The sequence below is a fragment of the Lissotriton helveticus genome, chromosome 8 (genome assembly GCF_964261635.1).
Source record: "Lissotriton helveticus chromosome 8, aLisHel1.1, whole genome shotgun sequence".
Classification (NCBI taxonomy): Eukaryota; Metazoa; Chordata; class Amphibia; order Caudata; family Salamandridae; genus Lissotriton; species Lissotriton helveticus.
In genome coordinates this window covers 1,483,209,326-1,483,233,905 of record NC_136069.1, presented here as the reverse complement: position 1 = coordinate 1,483,233,905, position 24,580 = coordinate 1,483,209,326, and the positions used below count along the sequence as shown (strand labels likewise).

The window sequence follows — 24,580 nt, the reverse complement described above, 5'->3', positions numbered from 1 at the left end:
GGCGTATAGCCCTATTCAAAATGATGATCCTTCTCCCGTTTCTTTACATTCTACAAATTCTCCTGGTTCCGCAGGCCTCGTATGGCCCTTCGGCTCTGCCAGATTCCACCCTTCGACGGGAGTATGGGGCTCACAAACATCTACCTATATTACCTAGCGACCTGTCTCCAGGTGGTCCATGACTGGTTCACTGGGGGTTGGGCAGGACGGGCCTACAGAGCTGAACTCAGCGACCTGGGTCTTCCCCATGTACAGGCCATGCTTTATGGATCCCCCATTCCTAAGGACCTCCCCACAGCAACCTGAGCGGTCTTGTTGGCCTGGCACGCTGCCCTACACCAAACTCACTTGCAGAATAAACTGTCCCAACATACACCACTCTGGCAGAGTACATGGTTGTGGGAGGTGGCAAACCTGGCAGGTGGAGAAGTGTGGCTCACTGGTTAGAGGCGGCAGACCCTGAAGCAGAGGTCAGACCCGGGACCAGGGTTCAATTCCCGACGCGGCAGGGTCTTGAGCCCAAATATCCACGGACTCGATAATTCTCGTTTCAGTGCCTACTCGAGTCACAGGTTCACACTCTGCAGCTCTGGGCATTAGCTTGCTTAATCTCCACTACGGCCCCCCTGCGGCAGGATGCCTGGCTTTCACCTTGGGGATGCCCAGTACGGGTATCTCACAGGGAAAAACCAGGACGGGTTCCCAAGGCAAGCGCCGAGATGCCTACGGGTAATCGAGCGCTATATAAGAACGCATAATAATAATAAGCTGGGAGCTTATTGGCATTTATCAGCTAGGGGACCTATAGGTCAGCGATCATATCCGCTCCTTTGCAGACCTACAATCCCGACATACCCTTCACCCGTCCCAGTTCTATCGATACCTACAAGTCCGTCATGCCCTAGACTCCCATATAACAACTGCCACTTCGCTACCAGAACAAAGCCCCCTTGAGGCCCAGGTTATGATGGGCAACCTTGGGCGGGAAGGTGTCTCCCGCATATACCGATCACTAACAAATAATGGTTTGACATCCCTTGATTACTTAAAACTTAGGTGGGAGACATGGGTGGGCCCACTAGAAGATGCAGACTGGAGGGATGCCCTGATGGCGCACAGAACCATCACTGCTTCGGTTAGGCTTTGCCTAGTCCAGCTCTACTACCTACACACCTCCTATCTCACCCCTAACCGCGTCCATACATCAGGCCTGCTTCCGACTTGTCCGCGGTGCAGCACAGACCCCGCGGCTTCTTTCACATGGTATGGCCATGCCCCTGCATTACTCCTTTCTGGTGCACCTTGGGGGCAGAACTTACAGGCTGGGACATCCCTCACAATCCCCTACACATACTATTGGGCATTATCGACTTGTTAGATGGGTCCAGGGCCGACAAGATGTTCTTAGTAACAGTCCTAGTAGCTAAACGTGACATAGTAGCCGCATGGAAGAACCCCAACCTCCATAGCCAAATGGCGCCGGGGACTAGACTGGTGCGCTACGCAGGAACTCGCACTGTACAAAGGCAGGGTCTGCCCTGCCCGACATCGCAAGACCTGGGGCAAATTGTTGGGAGTACTAGACTGATCACTTTCTCTAACTCTGGGATCCACCTCACTGCACCGCAGGGAGGGGAGGCAATGTTTATTTCACCTTGTTCTGCCTGCACTGTGTGCAGTAATCCATATGTCATGATGCAATCTCATATGCTGTACTGTGATTTCGTGTCATTTGTTTCTTGTTTTTCTCTTCCTTTCGTTTCATTTTTTGCAAAATCAATTAAGTTGATTATCAAAAAAAAAATTGCTCAGTGTTCAGGTGATCACACAGTGAAAGACACAACATAGGATTGAAACAAACTGTTTGTATATACAGAACAAAACACTGGACCATCCATGAAGATTCTGAGAACCAAGGCAATTATCTATATCAGATTGTAGTTCAATACGATCAACCAATATTTTTAGCGCTCCAATTGTTAATACTGGTGACGTTTCAACCTGTATTCTTTTGGAGGGTCGCCATCAGGACAAGAATTGCAGAGCATGAGCGGAAAAAATATTCCTAACTGAGCGCAAGGAGAATGAATAAAGCCTAGAAAAAAAGCTTTTAGTCAAGAAAGTCCAATGGAAGTGGGATTGGGTAAACAATTAGACTTGGAGTTTGCTTGTGCAGACTGAGAATTTACCTCAGGATGTAATTCTGTCTCCGTCAGTGTACCCCATGTTCGACACTACTGTGCTCTGCAGAGCTTGGTGAAAGGGTGCTTCATTACTTGTTTGGCATATGCTGCAGTCTCTCGTTTTGTTCACACAGTATCTTTACAAAAGAAATGCTATGCTTGAAGGCTTCCTGTGCTTAAAATTGAAATAATGTATATAGCGAATTTTTGCATTGCAGATCCAGAATAGCGGCACAAAGATTTCCTGGTATTGGGATATCCCTTGCTGTAGCCTACTTGCCTCTAGATCAAGGAGCAAGCAGTCCACAAAACCAACAGCATAATTATCCTGGTGATCTAGAAGCATGCATTACACCTTATGCTACTCGTTCTGCAGCAGGTTCAGCTATGGGAAGGCTTCACTGATTGTACTGCCTACTTTACTGTTCTGACTTCAGTATCAAAGCCTCTAAGGTTGTAAGCATGTTGATGTACTGCATTAGCCTCCATTGACCAAATATCAGTGCCTTCACATTGGCAGATGTGTTGTCTTTTTTTGCATGACAGTCACTAAATCTGTATTTGTAAAGCGCGAACTACTCACCCTCACGGGTCTCAAGGTGTTGGGGGCCGATGGGGAAATGAAGTGAGTGATTGCCCAGAGTCACATGGTGCTGAGCGGAGCTGCCACTGGAGCCGGGGATCAAACCGTGAGCCCTGTGCTCCGAAGTCAGCTACCCTGGCCGCTGCACCACACCTCTCCACCTCTCACTGAGATGCTTGTGCTGCACATGCAACCATTGCAAGCCTTTGAATGTGGAGTTACAAGGGGTTGGTACCCCCTGAATGAGAGCATGTAAAGAGACTTTAAAATGTCACCGACAGACAGTCAGCTGATTCTAGACTTTAAACAAATGTCTGAAATGTGTGCAAGTGGAGTGGAGTGGCTCACTGGTTAGAGGCGGCAGACCCGGAAGCAGAGGACGGCCCGGGACCAGGGTTCAATTCCCGACGCGGCAGGGTCGTGGACCAGGGTCAGCGGACTCGATAATTCTCGCTTCGGTGCCTACTCTAACCAGGGATCACACTCGGCAACTCTGGGCATTAGCTTGCCTCATCTCCACAACGGCCCCCCACATACACCGGGGATGCCTGGTTTCACCTTGGAGATACCCAGCAGGGATCATCTCACAGGGAAAGCAAGGACGGGTTCCCCAGTGGTCTACAGCGCTGGGACGCCCCATTGCTGGGGTAGCCATGCACTTTACAAGACAACCTAACATAACATTTCTGCGACGGATAATCACTATGTCATGGTCTGGTTTTTCTTTTATGAGGAAGACATGCACGATCAGGTTGATGCAATGAGCAAAATGGAGCACACAGAAGTATCTGCACCTGACATGGCAGAGATAACATTATTGTTATTGTCATGGCAATTAATTCAGTCCTGGCACTGCTGGGTTTAAGCCATTCTTCGACTGAAGCTATGAATACTTATTGGACCGGGATAGCTGTATGTGTTATGCTGCATGGTGATGGACTTCTTAACCCCTTCCCCGCTCATGACGAGCTCAGCTCGTCATGAGTTGTGCCGCTCGCACGCTCATGACGAGCTGAGCTCGTCATGTAACGCTGCTTTTTAAAAAAAGCCGCGCAGCGCGAAAAAAGCCGCCGCACGCATGCGGTTAAAAAGCAGTACTGGTTGTAGATGCCCTCTTATTAACTCCCTTAAACATGACCCAGAGTGCTGTGGTGCATTAAAAGGCCTGAATTAGAGTTTGGTGGACAGGTTACTCAGTCACAAACTTGATGCACATACAGTCCACCGTATTACAAGTACATTATAGCCACTGGCACTTGTAATATGGTGGTGGAAATATCTGTCATGTTTGTGATGACCTGGGTGGACTCATGTACCACCATCTTCTGTGCCATTGTCATTACCATCACCTTGGACTACTTCGGATACTGGATCCATCTTTCGTAGATGCTCTGCACATTCAATTGCATTTTTGTTTCTCAAATGGGCTCCTAGTGCCAAAATGTCTGCTCATCTCCCCACTACGCACTTCAATAAGGGAATGTGTACAACCTGCAAAATGTTCCTCATTCCTACTTGTGAAAAAAATCCAAACTGGCTATACGGTGCGTTTTAAATGCCAAACATATCACCTGTTGTACAGCTGGAATCAGTTGGCTGGGGCTGAGGTAGGGGTTGCTGTTGGAATTATTGCTTAGCAGAAGATGGGGCAGTTGGTGGTACTGATAGAGCGCGCAGGTCACCCGACTCACAAATTTACCATATACGCATTGGGCCCATAAATTCAATTTTCCATATTTATTAGTCGGGTAACCTTACACTCTACTACCAGTATCCCTGTTCCTTCCTATTGTATTTCCAATGTACCCGACTTACCACTCCACTGTTACGGGTACCTATGATCACAATGGACCAGGGAGCTAGCTGTGAAGATAAGTAGGCAAAACAAAAATACCATATACAGTTGAATAATGTTTGTACTCTTAAATAACCACAAACTCGGGAGGTTTTCAAGACCTTTATCTAATCATCATTATCTTCTAGTGTCATGAGCCAAACGTTCACCCCAATCAAACTATCTATCACGAGAATCATAACAATTGTATAACTATGTATGAGAGTAAGAAACATTTAGAATCATGAAAAATAAAGGAAGGGAAAATAAGGAACACGCTATTTTAGATAAACAGAACTTCACAACTTCAGTAAAGGCAGGTAAAGAAAGGGAACATACTAATCTAAGTAGACTTTCGAAACGCACTAATGATTCCGAGGAAATGAGACTCAGACTATTTGATTTATCCAGATATGCTTATTCTCTATAGGAAGGGTAAGAATGGAACAAACATATAAGAAAGCAGTTTTAGCATTTACTAAAGGTAGGTAAAAAGTGGAACACGCTAATAAACAATAAAACATGAAAAATCTCATTTAAGGAGAGAAGGTTAAATGACATATGTAAATGTATACTTCGTTCAAGACAATAGGAAAGAGTTTACAATGATGGACACCCACATGGATTATATTTACCTAGGACAGATTGTAGAACTAACCCTGGCCACGGGTCAGTTGGGAAAAACGGGGACAGGACCGTCAAGGACTTAGGTTGCCGGTAGGCGAACAGGTACGGCTCATGGACAGTCAGCACAGGATAACCCCAGGATTTGGATCAGGACTGGATTCGTCTAAGGGTACTACCAACACCTGCAGCTTCGGATGCAACGCCTGCGCTACTCCCTCTCTACAAGGAATCTGCCAATAACCCCGATTGGGTTATCGAATTCTCCAACAATGTGCTCCGCCAGCACTTAATGTCTCCAAACCCGACTGAGTTTGTGGAAATTACGGACAGAGTGCTCCGCAGCTCTCTGTATCAATCACCTATAGAGTTCGTTGGGTCAGTGACAGGTCAGCTATTTGGACAAGTCGGAAAAATTCTCTAGCTAAACCTAGGCTAGTTATACTGTTTTCGGGTCAGTGTACCACCCACTAATGTTGCAAGTGAAAGGGTCCCCAAGTTCTGATTGGACAAAGGAGGGGATTAGGTCACCATTTACCTAAGATTTTGACTTTCCCAGACTTAATATTCAGTTCTCGTACCCACCCCTTAAGGACTAGCTTCCCATGACACTAGATTTACAGAATACAATAGAGTATACACTAGTGAAATACAATTGTAACAGTTTTAGGTACAAGTCGGCTTCTGCAGCTCGGTCACAGTTCAGGTTCCCAGGAGCATCTTGGCTTTGGCTGCCAGCTGGCTGGGCTCCACTGCATCGTGAGGTTCTTTCCCTCATCACGTGACGAGTACCAGAAAGGCTTTTCAAGATGGAGTCATGAGTGTTCCTCAGGCCCCAAAGAATGCAGTACATGAAAAGTAAGCGAAAACAATTTAGAAATACAGAAAAATTGAATACGCTGTATACCATGAATAGCTACACTATACCCCTTTCTTTATGATGACTATAGCATTAGGATAAGTGCGGAACGAACAACTTTGCGAAAGCAGCTTTGCAAGCACGGAGCAAATGAGAAAACAAAGCTGCCATTTTAGCAGTATTGCGCATGAGCAAACATTTCCCACCAGAACTGCAAGTGCGTCACGTCACGTGATTATGACCGACGCATGCGCAGACTAAATTCCCGCGAAGCAGCTGCCATTTTAGTGGCAAGCGTTATTACTGTTTAGTAAACACATAGGCAAGCGTCTCTGGGACACCCCGTGTAGTGTAAAATGTGCAATATTAGTAAGACAAACATATTGATTAGACTATTAACACTATTCGAGGTTCATGAGTACAAGCAAGTCGCGTAACGTGCGAATCCTTGCTCCATCAGTACCGTAGCAGTTTCAATAGAAGTCGACCTCCTCAGAGCCACTCTGTACTTGAACAATGACATGTTCATCATCTTCTCTATGATCACTTCTAGCTTGACTTCTGTCAAGTCTCTAGATGTGTTTTCAAAGGCTCCATTTGGGGGTCCACTTGCTGCCACCCTCTTCTGAATGGGGGCCTGGAGAAGTTTATTTTCATGGAAAAGGATATGTTGAAGAAAATTATGATTGAGTACTGCTCCTACCTCATCAGGTTCCTGTTCTGTTTGCTAGAACAATTCTGCCTCACTCGGTCATGACTGTTGTCAGCTCAGCACTGAGGGAAAGGGACTTTTCCCTGATGAATCAATTATTGTGGTGATGGTAGATAAGATCCAGGACCACTTCCAACATCTTGCGGTCCAGAAGTGGGTGTAACAGATTATGCTGTTTTGCATACTTCTGCCAGTAAGATACGGGCTTTGATGCTACACTGTACAATGGTGCTCTTTGAATAGGTGTCGGATTTATCACAGACCACACTCTAGGCAGATACTGATCTCTTCAGTGCCATCTTCAGTTCTTCTTGGTTAGCTGAGAGATCTGGAGCCAGGAAATTCATGAAGAGAGAATGACTGGACTGTCACCTAACTGCAGGCATGAAGAAATAGTTGGGCAGACTGTCAGACTTGGCTATTGTACTTGGTTGTGCAATAACTGACAACTATATTCACTAGGTGCAAACCCTTCTTGAAAACCTGATATTACAGGAGTCTTCATAAATCTGGTGTGATTGTTTGTAAAACCAGTGAGTCTGACCTACCTCCCTCCACATTCACAGAGGCATACTGCAAAGAGATAAGATAGACCAGTAATAAATACTGGTCTCTCTGGAATTGTAAGCTATTGGCCACGAGAGAGCAGCACTGAGCAGAGAGAGCTGCAGTCGCCACAAGCTGCCGACCACAAGCCACGAGAGGAGCCACGAGAGAGAAGGATTTCTCTCTAGCACCGACGGTCTGAAATCCCTGGAACTTCGTGCCCTGACCCGCTGCAGGGTGTTGCAGGGTGTCGGTGCCGGAGTCAAGTAACTGCAGCTGGGAAGTGCTCCGAGCTCCGAGCACTGCCGACAGCGTCCCGGGCGATCTGAGGACCCGGTGAGTCCCAAGCTGGGGATAGGCTGCGGGGATAACTGCCTGTTGTGTGTTCCTCGGCGGTCACCAGCTGATCTGGGGTCCGAAGAAGCTGCTGCTGAAGCCGTGTAAGCCCGCATGAACCCGCAGCATAGAGCAGAGCAGCGTTCACTGTAAAGAGCTAGAGGGGCAAGCAGAGGCTGTCAGAGCGGCGGCTTTGGCAGGGCAGGCGAGCGACGCAGCACGAAAGGTGAGCCACCCCCCCGACCTCTGACCCCTGACCTATGGCCACGGTGACGCTGCAGCAGTAGAGCCCTAGCAGCCGAGCCCCCAGACCCACCAGACTCTCCAGATACACCAGAGTAACACCAGTGCGGAGCGGAGGGTGGTAGAGGGGCAGCGAGCCTCCCACCGTTCCCCCCCCCGCTTGTAACCAGAGTGACAGAGTGACAGAGTGACCAAAGTGACGAACGTGACGAGAGCGTCTTGAGCCGTGGTGCCACCAAACGCCACCAAAACGCCGGCTACCATCCGCAAAGCTTAACCATTGGACCAAAGGCTGCTCCCAGCCCCTCACCGCATTACTGCTGTACCACTCTCCTCTTGCCTGCTAAAAGTCATTGGCTAATACCCACAAGAGCTACAACAGCTACAATTGATGGAGTAGCACAGTTCTGGGGGTGCTTGAGAGCAGACTGAGGAGAGCGAGCAGAGTGCAGACCGCAGAGTGCAGAGTGCAGCCAGAAACTCGCTTCGAAAGTCGCTTCACAGTTGCATCACTCAACCGGCTCCACTCCAGCATAATAGCTCTGCTGTTCAGTAAATGTCACGCAACGCAATGCAGCGCAGCGCAGTGCTTAAAGCATAAAGCATAAGGCATAAAAACATAAAAGGCACAAAAAGCACAATTGACGCTCTTTGAAAAGACACGAAAAAGACACGAAATCACAGTTGTGAATAACCAGCATCTACACATCAGGTTAGGGGTATTGGAGGGGTGGTTTCTACCGAAAAGAACATTACAGGATCTACTGGACCCTCTCAGCTGACATCAGCTTTTTAGCCATTATGAGACCAGGCAAAGAAAGGAGAAGCATTTCCACAGTAGTGAGTAACCGGAAGAAAAAAAATAAGTTACTTAATGCCTCCTCCGACAAATTAACAAAGCCAACGAAATCTGGCACAAGCACAGAGGACAATACTTTAGTTACCCTTGAGCATGAAGCGGAGGGTTTAGTTCTAGATCAAACAGATCAACAAATTCATAACCGGCAAAAATCAAAAAAACCTCTTGTACAACCAAAACATTTTCTCCAAGTTTGCCTTTGTAAAAGATGCTGGGGCCGTGCTAAACCATATGAGCCCCACTCAGAAGAGCCTTCCATCCCCTTTGCTTCCAGAAATAATCATCTTAACAAACCATGCAGACGCGGCAAGAGCCTTAGAACCGGCATCAGTATCGGCGAGTCATTTGGTCAATGAAAGCCCACCCAAACCTTACAAAGTCTCAACGCCCATCTCAATTACAGTAGCAAACAGTTTTGAAACCGATGGAAATAATCCCAGGTGTCAAAATGAAAGTTTTGAAGTGACCAAGGACGCACGCAAGAGAACATAGAACAGAGAAGCCAGCAGATGAGCCCGACGATCAAGCCAAAGAACCTTCTCTTAATGATTACTTAGAACATCCATCATCTCCAAACTACTCATTCCACTCCACCTCAGCAAACAAATCACAGTGGGAGTCTCCTGATCTGGCTTTTGATTTAAACAGCTTACACCAAACAAACCATCCTGGTCCAAATACGACCCAGCACGTGCCAGCAAGACCCGCACACCCAGCAGCTTTCGAGTCAAGAGAGACCTTTGGTTTCAACTATTACCCAGCACTCGGGGTTAGCATTAGTAAACAGCGCATTACCCTCGACAACAGAAGAATGGGTAAAAAAGGCAGACACACCTGCCCAGGGAAAAGGTGTCACGCCTCCTCATGACTCAGAAATCAAACGGCTGATTCCACAAAGACTCTAAACACAGAAGAGAGCAGTCTCTGGGCATCACTGTTAAACACCATGAACCGCACGACAAAAGCAATGGAATACCACTCGGACAAGGGACAAGATGGATATCCAATTAAATCTGCTAACCTGCTTAACGACTCATGTCATTAACATCGACACCAAGCTATTAGATCTGAACGACCTGATCAAAAAAGCTCAATCAAAAACCACAATTAACCCACCAAGCTGCACTTGCTACTCAATCATTGACAAATGATCATCTTTACCAGATGTAATGAGTGACCTCCTAACTGACATAAAATCTGTAAATAACTCCCACAGAGCAGCATGGGCAATAGCAAGCATGGAAAGAAAAAACCCAGATCGCGAGATAACGGAAAAAATGAAATCGGTGGTTATTCCTAACGTCATAACGGCCTCAAACAACCCATCTAATCACCCTAAGGAAACGAATGAACAGTACTCGCAACAAACGGGAGGGGCACCCATGGTCCTGCAGAGTTCAACCAGAGTGCCGTCCGCCATTGCAGAAAGCGGGGAATATACATGCAAAACAAAGAAGGAAAATGAAGAGAAAAGGGAGAAACAAGATGGGCACTATAAGGACATACTTCCCACAAGCAAACAAATTGCTACCTGAATTAGAGAAAGAACAAAGAGGCACTAAGGACGATCTAAGTAAAAGGTCAAGGGAAACCCCTTCAACCTCCCCTGCTCATACAAACCCAGAGGCAATGTAAGTCAAGAATAAAGCAACAGTTGCCGATTATATAATAGGAACAGCTGAAGAAGCTCGTGAACAAGACGACATAGGGGCGATAAGCAAGTATACAAAAAGACCCTTCCACATCAACTCAATGACACTACAAACAGCGGATAACCCGGTGGAACAATCGACCGGAGGAAACAATCCTTGGAATTCCGCCATTTGCATCCCCTCATCAACAAAGAAAAACGAACCCAACACAATTTTGGACAAGGAACCCCTGATCCAGAGAGAGCAAAACCCAGGATCAAACCAAAGCACAGTCCTAGAATTAACACCCGGCCAAAGGCAGGACAATAACAAGCACAAACCTCGCGACCCAACAGCCAACTTGGGTCAGCAGACGCAAAAAGAGCAAGCGCCTTTAGTCTACAGCAATTGCAAGAATACAGCACGGGTAACAACAGCTAACTCGGGCCCGCCGACCCTAAGAGAGCTAAACCCTCAAGAAATCTCTCAAGGACACAGTAACTGCAAGAGCATAGAATGGGCATTAAATCTAGAACAGCGGCAGGAGGCCACCAACCACGAAGAGCCCAAAACAATACTCTTCATTCCTGACTATAGATCTAAAGGCCGCGAAGATATTTTAAATCGAAGGAATATCCTACGAGTTCTGAACTCTATTACATCTTTAGCTATGCTAACTACTCAAGACCTGGAGGCTGTCGAATTTATCACTCTCAAACATCTATCAGAGCAGGAAATAACAAAAACAGTCTGGATCTCTGGAGAATCGGCGAAAAAAAATTTAAGACAGGAAAACCAACTAAAAGCATGGGGGATTCGAATCAAACCATTCTTCAACCCAGGCTATCAAGCTCCACTACTCCGCAATATCCAAGAACATACTAACTTGACCTTGAGCAAACGCTGCACAGGCATTCCCATAAAATCTATACTGAGAGGAGCACGAGGAAGCTCAATCGAACGAAAGTTTGGTGCACCCTCTCTGCAAAAAATCAATGGTCTTTCGACCCAAAATCAAGAATGGGACTGGATCGCAAAAACAACTAACTTCAGACAGTGCAGCCAATGACAATCTGCAGAGCGATTCGGTACCCTCTCAAATATAAATCGGCTGCTTAAATTGTGTTCTTGGAACATAAACGGTCTAAGAGCAAAAATTACCAACAAGGATCTATTGCTATATTTTCAGCAGTATGATTTAATCCTGTTACAAGAAACCTGGTCAGCAGAACCACTCCATCTTCAGGGCTTTAAAACATTCCACCTCCCAGCAAGGAAAACCTCAAAATTCGGTCATGAGAACGGTGGTTTAACGATATACACCTCGATCCAAACAATAAATCACGTAAAAGAACTGTTAAATAAAAACATTTCGGGAACTGAAAACGGGATCACTGCAGTCCAGCTGGAAATATCAACACCGGGTTCCAATAGGCAAGCACTTATCCTGGTCAATACCTACCTGCACCCAAAGGGGAAAAAAAACGGCGCAACTGCCCTGGTGACAGAACTGAACAAACTAATAACGGAAGTAGACAATCCGAACCTTATTGTGACCGGAGATTTTAATATGTTCCTCTCGAAATCATCAGGGAAGAACTATCCAATGGAAGATTATCTGCATGTCAGGGGGATCCCACCTCTGGAAGTGTGCCCTTGGGGCAAACAAACAAACTTATCAAAAAGCTTAACAGAAGACCTAACTAATCTGGGTCTGATTTCGGTAAATGGGCGATCGCCGGGGGATCGTCCCCAAGCAGCAACCTTCCACAACTCGATTACATCATCAGCGATCGACTACACCTTCTTGTCTTTTTCTCTGTTCGCATTAGTACAAGATTTCAAAATCGGAATATTTGACTGCAGCGACCACCTCCCGCAAGAACTGACACTGAGGGCACAAGGGACTGCGCCAACTTTCCCAGCAAATGCCCCAAAGTTAACGACCTCAGCAAAAAGCAATAGAATTAAGTGCAACACTAGCGACCCAGTTCGATTAATGCAAGAAGCAAAGTTGTGCTGGGAAAGTGCCGCTGAGTTGAACGATAACAAAATACTTGCCTGGGAGTCCTTCTTGAAATCCTTTGGCCTAAAGAACACTAAACTTAACGCCGCCAAAGAAACCGTCGAACGGATTTGCCAAAATAAAACATCGCCTAGCCCGACATGCAACCCACAAAATTACCCTCACTCCTCTCTAAAGCCTAATTTAAGGGCAGTAAAAACAGCCATCAACAGAACACTTCGCGAGCGGCGGAAAGACGGGAGTGACGATGACTCAGTGTCTAAATTGAGATCACTAAAGTGCAAAAAGAATAAAATCCTGTGGTGAATCAAACAAGAAGCCGCCGAAAAAACTTGGTCAAAACTTCTCTATGATTAAAAAAAAAATAACAGTGCAAGATTTTGGAAAACCGTTAATAAAATAGATAATCCGAATGCCCCTGGAGTAAATTCCCACATTACAGAGGCATCCTGGGTAAACTATCTGCTCAAACACTTTAACGACGAAATACCAAGCATGGGCCATCGAAATCCGGAACTCTGTATGCCGATCGCGATGGCCCTAAAGCCCCTAGCTGTGGACACCGACTTCCCAAGTTCGACTGAACAACTGAAGGGACGAATTGCGAAAGGACGAAAGGAGGGAGCCCCAGGCCCAAATGGAATCCCTCCCATCGTCTACAAACAAGATCCAACCTATTGGGCTGAACAAATCCTCCCGCTCTTTGTAGAAACATGGAAGGCTGAACAATTTCCGTCCTCCTGGAGGGGTTCAATAATAGCTCCTATCTATAAAAAAGACAACAAGAATGAGGCCAAGAACTACAGACTCATAGCCCTTATAGATATTGATGCAAAATATTTTTCTGGGCTACTCTTGGAAGAACTAACCACCTGGGCATCAAATAAAAAATTAATCCCTATCAACCAGACTGGATTTCAAAAAAATCTAGGAACCTCAACAAACATTCTAGCCCTCTCCCTGTTGATAGATGCTGCCATTAAACATAAAAAACCACTATATGCGTGCTACATCGATTTCTCAGCCGCTTTTGATAGCATTGACAGAGGGAAACTGTGGTCAAAACTTTCAAAGTGGGAGGTGGACTCCAAATTGCTCAATTTATTGATCTTATTACATTCAGACACCTGGATCCGAATAAAACTGGGGGCGGCAATTGTTTATCAAAAGAAATCCCGACTACAAAAGGACTGAAACAGGGGTGCGTTCTCGCACCGACCCTGTTCAACCTTTTTATGTCTGACCTTTCTAAAGATCTGGACAACTGCAACCATCACGCCCCAAAGCTAGGGGGTCTTACACTGTGGAACTTACTATATGCAGATGATTTGATATTAATCAGCCACACCCCAGTAGGCCTGCAACATCTTATCAACTCAACAAGCACATTCTCCGACAAAAATGGCCTGACCATCAACATGGAAAAATCGAAGGTGATGGTTTTTAATCACAAATCAAAAAAGCAAACATTTCAATGGTCTCTGCATGACCTCAAAATGGATACAGTTAAAGAATATAAATATCTGGGGATAATTTTTGATTCCAACGGCTCATTCCAGCGACATGCTACAACAATAAAAAACAGAGGGATTTCACTGGCCATCGCTTTAAAAAATATCAAGAACAAAATAGCGGGCCCAAACTTAATCCCCTTGCTGGACGTATTTCGTGCAAAACTGTTACCATCAATAACATACGGCAGTGAATGTATGAGAGGGAGAGACGAGGTCATTCTAGACAATGTGGTCAGTAAAACACTCCGAATACTCTTCTCACTCCCCCCCTACACCTCCCCAGCACAGTTAAGGCTGGAGTTTGGATTAAAGAGGCAGCAAATTGCACGTAAAGGCGCATATGCAAAATGCTGGCACAAAATAAAGAACGCAGAACCAGACTCCTTGAACGTCCACCTCTGGAAAGAACAGGAGATCCCCTGCCGCGGCCTACCTTCAGGCAGCTATAAAATCTCTTGCATTAAAAGACCTCTGGCACTCGAGCTGCTCACACAAGTGCTTTAAGCGCCTTGTCAACAAGACAGTGAAAACTCTTTCCATGGAAGAAGACAAAGCAGCACTAACCAGGAGATCACATGGGTGGGTCGTGATTCAAGGCTACACTAGCGCCCTACCTCAGCCATACCTCAGTACCAGCTTCTCAAGGAAGGTGAAGGAAGATTTCCTGCGGCTGAGGATGGGGGTAATTCCGTCAAAAGTACATCTACCCCCATGGAAACGCCAGGAATTGAATACCAATTGCAGGCTTTGCGACAACCAAATGGAGGACGTTCTGCACTTGTTATGCAGCTGCAAAGCTCTAGACAGAGCCCGAAGGGGCCAACTAACACAGCTATGGAACCAAAACGGTGTGCGAACCCGCAGACAAGCCCTGTTGATCAGCTTCAAGGGAGATGATATCCAATTAGCTTGCAGTCTAGTGCGCTTCATGAAAACAGTTAACACAATCCAAAATCCAGAACCCAGCGATTGAACTTGACTCAAAAAGACCTGCTTTTGCATCTTAAGAAAACTCTTTTTTGATTAACAAAGACTCAGTAAATCTTGAACTGCTCTTTCTTACAATCACAATGTACTGCAACAGTTTGCATGGGTCTTTTGTCCATATTTTTAACTCTCTTTTATTGTTTTTAACTGTTGATCATGTACCTACTCCAATGTTTTTTTTCTAAAGAGTCATTGCAAAGATTTTTATTAATCACGCAATAAAGTTATTATATTATCAGTAATAAATACACAGGTATTAAGTTAGGAACCTAATTGAATCATGTGGGCACTGACAAATAAATGTATTTCCTGTAGCACAAGAACAGGAAGGGCCTACCACATAGACATTGAAAGAGCAACAGGAGGACTTAGAAAATGATACAGAATTCTGCAAAAATAAAAACGTGGCATCCACAAAACACAAAATGCCACGGCCAGCAGATTGATATACAACAAATTTGGGCGAGGGCATGGGAAAAAATCTGTGATAATATTTAGGGATCAGTCAGGCCCCATATGGCCCCAAGAAGAGCATCAGATAGACCTGCACACAACGCACTGCACAGCACCTAAGGCATCACACACACCACCAGAGTAAAATGTAGTGGAGTAAATTATAGAAATAAGTGTAAAATAAGGGGCGGGACAATTCCCCTGCAGGCTTCCAGGGCAGCAACAGAGATAATAAGATAGCAAAACAAAATTCTGAAAAAATATTATCTGTGGCATGTACACACTAAGTGGTTGACAAAATGGCACACTAGCACATGGCAAGACAGAAGACGGGTTGGACAAAGAAAATGGGTGCTTTCACTTGAGCTCCTTTCCACCAAACATCTGGACTAAAATTGCACAAAATTACCCTGCTTTTGGCAAGAAATCTGAGTTTACCCATACACCCCTAATATGAGACTGTGAAAAATCCATTAATGCCAAGACTAAAATCTATTTTTCACAGGCGTTCACAAACTCCTAAAGCTGCAACAGTGAGAAAACAGCAACCGGGAGACTAGTAAAACGAGCTAAAAATAAAATAATATCAGTGTCCCACAGACTACCATAAGACCCCAAACAATTGGAGAACATTTATAATAAAATCAGCAAAGATATTTGTCTTGTATCCCTGATACTTCCTGCAGAAGGCTTTTAAAAGGGTATAAACATGCATTAATCACCCATCACACAAACACACACAGACACGTACCTATTTGACTAAATGGCGTACAAGCATGTGACAAGTAAGGAGGTATAGAGAATAAAGGGAACGTGGCTCTGTACTCTGGTGTGGCCAGAGTGATTGCTAATGGGTGAGATTAATTCACACATTCCTTCTATAACTTTGTTGCTGGTTCCAGTAGATGCCCTAAATGCAATCCCTGGCTCACAGCACCACAATTATAAAGCTATACCTCACTGAGTAAGACACCTTAGTAATACAAAACTGGCCTGGGAATGCTTATTTTCCCTTTTTGGTGTGACCTAGCCTGGCAGTTTGTGCTGGACTGTTCTTACTCGAGCAAGACCAAGGCTGGTTTGCATAAGGCTGGTCCCTGTCTGGAATGGCACAGTTTGCAAATAACATTGGACTGGGATGTGTTGCAGTGAAATCACCAGTAGCTGGGATTCATTAGAATATTCCTGCCATGAATTTGTTGTTTGTTGCAGAACACCCTCAACACTATCAGCCACATGCAGGTTAGAAAATGCACAAAAAAGCACATCATCTGGTATGAAACTTAGCCCCACCCTGGACACTTAAGCCCCCGCCCCCACCCAGAAGGGCAACTGTAAGAATGTAAAAAATCAATAAAATTACCCTCTGTGGCCAACAGCAGATAGGTACACCTGGCAAAACGGTAAAACAAGACTATATCACTTATTCTGGACAAAAGCCATGGACAATTAAGAAATATACCACCTCCAGGTCTCAACCAGCAAATACGCACCAAAAATGACTTTTAACCTTAAAATACATCAGGCCCTTTTATTTCATATTCATGAGTTATCTTTGGGGTCGAATCCCCATGTCCGGTGTTCCCCTGCTACAAACAAATAAATTGTAAAACACTGGAAAATCAATTAGAGGTATTTCATACGCCATCATCAACCATTAGCACATCAAATAGAATTCTTGTGCATAGAACTTTAGGTCTGATTTTCCCAAGTAGTGCAAGGAATAATGCAGACAAAGGATGACTGACGCGTTCCCTCTAGTATCTCAATTGCACTCCAACTGTAACAACAACAAAAAAACAGATTTAGCCCGAAAAAATTCCTTACATGGTCTCTTTAGGCTAAAATCCACTCAAATAATTTTCATCACATATACAGTTTCAGCAAGACCAAAAAGACAAGTAATGACACCCAGCATATGCTGTCAGTGTTGATAGCCCAACCACATGGCATATATCAGTTTTAAGGAATCCGGTGATATACTTCCCCCAGTAATTGGTACTTTTCTCACGTAATTCAAGAATCCAAAAGGTTTACATAGCAACAGAAGTAGATATCCAATCATAGAAAGTGAACTCCCTTGAAATGGATGGGCTTTGCAGATTCATCAGTGCATGAATAAAAATATCCTCACTTTGGTTAAAGACATTTAGGGCCCGATTCCAATGCGGTTAGAAAGGCCTGCTAACGGCATTTGCTCCATCCGAATCGGAATGTGGAGAAGTGTGGCTCAATGGTTAGAGCGGCAGACTCTGATGCAGAGGTCTGGCCCGGGACCAGGGTTCGATTCCCGCCTCGGCGGGTCTTGGGCTCAATTTCCCCGGACCTGATAATTCTCGCCTCGGTGCCTAGTCTAATCATGGGTCCCACTCTGTGACCCTGGGCAATAGCTTGCTTAATCTCCACAACGGCCCCAGCAGCGCTGTGGATGCCTGGCTTCACCTTGGGGGTGCCCAGGAGTGGACATTTCACAGGAAAGCCAGGATGGGTTCCGCAGCGGTATGAATACAGCGCTACGAGGCCTCCGGGTAGAAGTGCGCTATATAAAATACAAACATTTACATTTACATCGGAACCGTGTCTTTCCGACCAAATCAGAAAGGTTTCCAACCAACTGAGTACAATACAAGTTAGGCGTTAGGAATATCCCAATCCAAACCCATTGGCTTTTGGAATGACCGAGCTGTATGGAGCAGAATCGTATGTCTCTATGGCCCGCGTTTCCGAATGATTGAGTATGCTGCTAGATTCAGACACCCTTTCCGAATCATGACGTCCGACTTGAATCAGCAGCTAGAATAAGACTTTGGGGGCCCATAGCAGGCCCCCTGCATCCGAAGCCTTCCCAATTGGGCCCGTGGGGGTACCCATCGGTTCCCCCTTACCAGCCATGCACAGTGTGGCAGGCACCAGTGGGTGCCCTCCACAGGCTTCCCGATTTTCCCCAGCCACCCCTTTCTTCAACCGGAGCCTATGCATTCTGCTGGAACGTAGGCTCCCATTGAAGTCCATGGAAGTCCAACCAAATCATATCTGTAAGCATCCAGATACATTGTACTCGGTCGGTCGAACTCTCCCGAGTGCTTAAACGTCTACTAAAGTTAATATGATCATTGAATATTATTGGAAATTTTTGTCAAAATCCTAATCATGCAGTTGTAACAATCTGTTTATGCTTTCTTTTTTGCATGTACAGGCACATCATTTTCGCACCCAGTAGTCAAAATAAGTATGCAGGACAGTCGTTCCCTGGGATCTACGATGCCATGTTTGATATTGAGAACAAAGCTGATCAATCCAAAGCCTGGGAAGAAGTAAGGCAGCAGATTTCTGTTGCGGCATTCACTGTGCAGGCGGCTGCAGGAACCTTGGAGGAAGTGGCGTAGGACAATGCTGTGTTGGAAACAACACAGATTACCAAATACTTGAGAATCCATTCAAATCACCAGGACCAAAAATTGTGTAAACACTTGTGACTGACCATTCAGTTGAGTTTGGACAAATCCCTAAACCGGTGCTTTCATGTCTCCCGGACTCAAAATTATGAGATTCTTTGGTTTCATCTCTTGCTTCTTTTACTGTTTTTAAAAAAAAGTGATTCTTTTGTGTAAAAAATAATTTTAGAAAAATATATACAGATTATGTTATAAAAACCGATTCTGTTGACGCAACTGGGATAAATAAGTAATGTATATTTAGCATCTCTGTAAGCTGACATGTAATTAGTTTCTTGTGTGCTTAAATTGATGGTATTTTATCTGGTTAATAAAAAAGTCATCAGTAATGACTGAAGGGGCAATAATGTATTTGTATTTTTGCCAATTTTTTAATATTCGACTCTCTCAGGGCCTAGTAGGCTCTTTGTTAAAACCTGGGGCTGACGCGCACCTTGCACCTTTCTTATTCATGGAGTGGTTTTATATTTATGTTATTTTTTGTAGAAATGTGGTTATTACAAGTATAATACTTGTTCATAGTTTATTATAGAGATTTTCTATAAAACACGACCTTTGACTGCACGGACTAGTGCTAAGATTTATCATTATTTGATGCAGCGAAATGCAGCAAATCAACTTCCTGCACTGCGTCAAATGGAGAGGGCAGAAATGGAGAGGGCAGAAATGCGCCATATCCATCAAGATATAGTGCATCCCTTCTCTCTCCCTACACTGGCGCACTGTGTGCTGCCTAGCACCAATGCAGGCACCCTTCCACCATGGTGCAAGGGTGCCTGAGTTGTAGGCACGATTATTTTTGTGTATGAAGGAACACCTTCCCGCACAAAAACAATCCGTAGAGCCATTTTCCTCTTTGTAAGTATGCTGCAGAATACTCCAGACTTAGAAAGAGGAAACAAGGCAAAATACATCTATTACTCCTCGCTACACCTCTATCGTAAACTTGTCGGATGAGAGCACACTGCTCCACCTTCCAGCACAGTTCGCCCCTTTGCATCCTGGTAAATGCAGTTCAATTTAAATGCTTACTTGAAATTTTGCAGAGTGTTTCACCAAAGTTGGTGCAGGTTAGTGCTGTTAATCTCTAGACCCATGTGTTTCTGGATTATATCCTTCATCAGTAGAGATAAAACAAAATTCTTCTGGGGTTTTCTGAGAAAGCTGCCACAATCCTCTCAGGTCTCTGTACCTCTCCCTGGTGCACACGTGCATCTCCCAGTATTGATAAAATCTGGAAATGAGCCAAAAAGCATGTAGATGCTTCCCAGCGAAGAGTAGCGCAAAGCAGCAACTTGCGCTGCCTTGCGTTACTCCAGATTTGCTAAGCAACATATGGCCACTCATGGTGGCCTTGAATGGCTTGGTAAAATTGACTTTGTGTGATGCAATGGCAACACAATTGTTCCATAAATCTGGCCCTTGTTGTGCTCTTACTACTGGTAGCACTCAATTTGCTACCATCACAGAAAATCTTGTTGCAAGAGAATTGAATTCTCTCACATCCCACAGATCCTCTCCTCCAAAATTCCTTTTAGCAGACGTTTTAACCTTTTTTTTTAAGCTTTGAGAATTCATAAAGCTATCGAAAATTTAAAAGTTGGAAAAAACTTCAACAGAGGAAAATTCTTCTGTATCGTCATACAGATCAGGCTGTTAGTTGTGTTATTTTATCATATCCCTGTTTAGCCTTAGCTCAATTAGCATTTCAGCTCGCCATATACAGCAACACTTTGGTTTTGTTCACTATTTTTTGGTTCGATCCATTGAGTAGTTTTAACCATATTGAAATAATCATACCTGTGGTCAGCTATGAGTCAGTTCACATTGAATGTGAAAAATTGCTTTATATGTTTCCACATTTCAGATATATCTGGTCTTCCAGATATGATCTTAGTATTATTATATCTGTAAAGTGCCATGCTCCGATACTTAGACCATTATTAAATAAGATAATAATAATAATAATTAGTCATTCAAAATCTAAACAGCAAAGCATAGCAAATGACAGCCCTTATAAAACTGAGCTCACATCTCCAACATCAGATTTATTGTAAATATAGAGTTATTTATTCTGCCTTTCAGGAGCATATTCAACATTGATTGTTATTTTGCGCAAGTATGTGTAATTGACTACTTTTTGACATAAATTAAAACTTCTCAACCATGAAACTTTCTATCCATACCTAGTGGGAACTCACTAGTTGAATTTCAAGACATTCAATGTTTCCATTACTCTTTCTTTAACCCCTTGCGTGCTGGTGTCGGCTGTTGGCAGCATAACCTCCCTAGTGCTGCCGTCGGTCAACGGAACCCCGCCCACTCTTCAGAACGCCCGCACCGCGGTGGAAAAAACACTGCGGTTAAGGCGTTAAGGCTCTAGAGTGGAGTTGAAATATAAAGAACGAAAAGCACAATAGAATTCCTGATATCACAATGTCCAGCCCCTCCAACAGTGGCAAGGGAGCATTCTTTGTAAGAATTACTCATGAGCCCAGTGGCCTCTTTTGTTCCTTCCCAGTAGATAAATATACATAAAACGTTATTACCATTGTACTTGTTTCATAGGTTAGTGCCTGCACTTTTGATATAGTTTGGACTTAATTGTAATCCAGGTAGCTATACAGTAGCAAAATACTGCATAAATTGAAGTAAGTAAGTAAGTTATAAGGAGTAGTTTCTGTCCTGTAACTCCAGTTCTGTAGTAGGGGTATCTCTGTTTTAGTCATAATCTAGTGAATAGTCCCGCCCATGTGCGTGGACCCCGGAGCAATCAAAAATAATCTCTTATAGTGTCAAAAAATGCAGAAAAGCATAGACACTTGAGAGAAAATTTAAAGACAGATAATGCAGCCTAAAAAGGCTACACTGTCCAGTACTTCAACTAGAAATTCCACCATAAAATCCACAAAACAGCAAAAGCCTGTACAGATTTCCTTTGCTTTACCAGCAAAATCCCTCAGAAATGATAGAGAGAAGAACCTGGACAGACAAGCCCCATAGGCTGCCATTATGTGGCTCAAGACAGGATACTGTGCCTTTAAGAGAATCTTCCAGAACCTTCTCCCAGTATCCCAGAATGCATAGCAGGTCCAACTTAGTTTCAGTTCTTTTTGAAGGCGTAACACGCCAGACCTGTAGCATTCCATAAAGGAATATGTCTCTCTCCACCGGGGAGGAGGGAGGGCGCTTATGACTATAACAGAGATACCCCTACTACAGAACTGGAGTTACAGGACAGAAACTACTCCTTCTGTAGTAGGGGATCTCTGTGTATAGTCATAATCTAGTGAATAGAATGGCAAGCCCATCCCCACACCAAAGCGGCGGTGGAGAAAAGAGAATTAACGCCACTACTGTGCGAACAGATTTCGCAGCGAAGCCTGCCCAACCTGAGCGTCTGCCCTGGCATCAGTGTCCAGGCAGTAATGCTTAGCAAAGGTATGAACCGACTTCCAAGTGGCCGCCTTGCAGATTTCTGCAATCGGAACATTACGGAGCAATGCTGTCGTGGCAGCCTTGCCCCTGGTGGAATGAGCCTTAGGCTTACCTCCTAAGGTCTTATTAGCTTTTTGGTAACACAGCTGTATGCAGGACACTATCCACCTAGAGATAGACTGCTTAGAGGTCGCAAGACCCGTCCTGACTGATCCATAATTGATGAACAATTGGTCTGACCTACGAATATCCCTGGTTTTATCCAGATAAAATTTCAGCACCCTCCTAACATCCAGGGAATGCAAAGACCTTTCCGCTGGAGATGAAGGATTCTGAAAGAACGTAGGTAAAGATATAGTCTGATTGATATGAAAATCAGAAACAACCTTGGGAAGAAACTTAGGGTGAGTACGCATAACAACCTTAGCAGCATGAAATACAGTATAAGGTTCTTGGCAACACAACGCCTGAATTTCACTCACCCTGCGGGCCGATGTAATGGCCACGAGGAACGCCGCCTTCCAGGACAGGTGCTGCAACGAAGCCTATGAATAGGTTCAAAAGGCTCCTTCATCAATTTGGACAGCACCACATTCAAGTCCCATGAAGGCGAAGGAAGCCTGACAGGAGGGAACACTTTCTTCAAGCCTTCCAAAAAATCTTTGATCACAGGGATCTGAAAGAAGGAAGTCTGTGAAGGGCATTTCCTGTAGGCAGTCAAAGCAGCCAGATGAACCTTAATGGAATGGACATTAAGGCCCGACTGCGCCAAATGTAGCAGATATGGAAGGATGACATCTTCCTTGCATGTCGTAGGGTCATAGTTGCACTAGATGCAAAACCTCTTCCACTTGTAAGCATAAGAAGTCCGAGTGGAAGGTCGCTTAGCCTCCTTCAGTATGTCCATACAATCCGCTGGGAGATTCAAATGGCCATATTGCACTATTTCAGGAGCCATGCCGCCAAACTCAAAGACGAGAGGTTGGGGTGCACCATCCGCCCCCCGAACTTCGTGAGAAGGTCCGGCCTGCACGGCAGCTTCATGTGAGGAAGGATAGACCGGTGAAGCAGGTCCGTGAACCACCATTGTCTGGGCCATTCCGGGGCAATCAGAATCATCTTCGCCCTGGATTGGGAGAGCTTGATGAGAACCGCTGGAATCAGGGGAATGGATAGAAAAGCGTACAGAAAGCTGTTCGACCAGTTGATCCATAACGCGTTCCCCAGCGTCCCCGGCTGGTAGTACCTGGAGGCGAAGTCTCGGCATTTGCTGTTTTCGGCGGTGGCGAACAGATCTACCTCTGGAGTGCCCCACCTTGCGAAGACTTCTCCTAGTACATCGTCGTTTATGACCCACTCGTGATTTTCCTGAATCAGTCTGCTCAGCTCGTCTGCCTGAACATTCTGCACACCTAGCAGATGAGTGGCCGTTATCGAGAGTCCTCGAGCCAGAAGCCAATGCCAGATCGCCTGCGCCTCCTGAGACAGAGTGCGCGATCTCGGACCCCCCTGCTTGTTGAGGTAATACATCGTGGTCGTATTGTCCGTCTGTACAAGCAGAGAGTTGGTCCGGAAGGACGGTTGAAAGGCCTTCAGCGCCAAGTGAACAGCCCTGAGTGCCAGGAAATTGATGTGGTACGTGGACTCCGACGGGGACCACGTCCCTTGAATCTGCAGATCTCCGGAGTGCGCTCCCCATCCCAGGAGAGAAGCATCCGTCATGATAGTCTGAGTGGGAATGTCCTTGTGGAAGGGAACCCCTCTGAGGAGATTGTCCGCTGAACACCACCACTTCAGAAACTGAAGAGCATGCAGAGACAGTCGTATCTTGTCGTCCCAAGAGCCTGTCCTCTGGTCCCACTTATCTTCCAAGCACTCCTGCAGCGGTCTCATATGGAGCCGTGCATGTGGCGTCAGGAAGATACAAGAAGCCATCGATCCCAGCAGAGAAGACACCGTCCTCACTGTCGTGGATGGAGCGGACAGGAGAGCCTGAGCCATCCGAAGGAGTGATAAACGTCGCTCTTCCGAAGGAGACACGCTTGCCGACAGCGTATCGATGGAGGCTCCCAAGTACTGGATGCACTGGACCGGAGTCGGGACAGACTTGGACATGTTGATGTGCAACCCCAGCTTGTTCAAGAGAACGCACGTCTTCTGGAAGTGTGCTTGAGCTTCCGAGATGGAGGAGGCCTTGATCAACCAATTGTCCAGGTATGGGTAGACAAACACCTTGTTCTTCCGCAGGTGTGCCGCTACCACTGCCATGCACTTCGAGAACGTCCGGGGCGCAGACT

General features: G+C 45.3%; 1 protein-coding gene across 1 annotated transcript in view; it reads left to right on the top strand.

Moving 5' to 3' along the window:
* The window catches only part of LOC144772019 (N-acetylated-alpha-linked acidic dipeptidase 2-like), a 283,318-nt gene extending 264,240 nt beyond the window's left edge, over positions 1–19,078 (top strand). The window contains exon 16 of the mRNA XM_078656233.1: positions 18,587–19,078. Coding sequence (XP_078512359.1) covers positions 18,587–18,776 — 190 coding nt within the window. The 3' untranslated portion in view covers positions 18,777–19,078. The remainder of the gene's footprint in view (positions 1–18,586) is intronic.
* Positions 19,079–24,580: the final 5,502 nt, after the last annotated feature.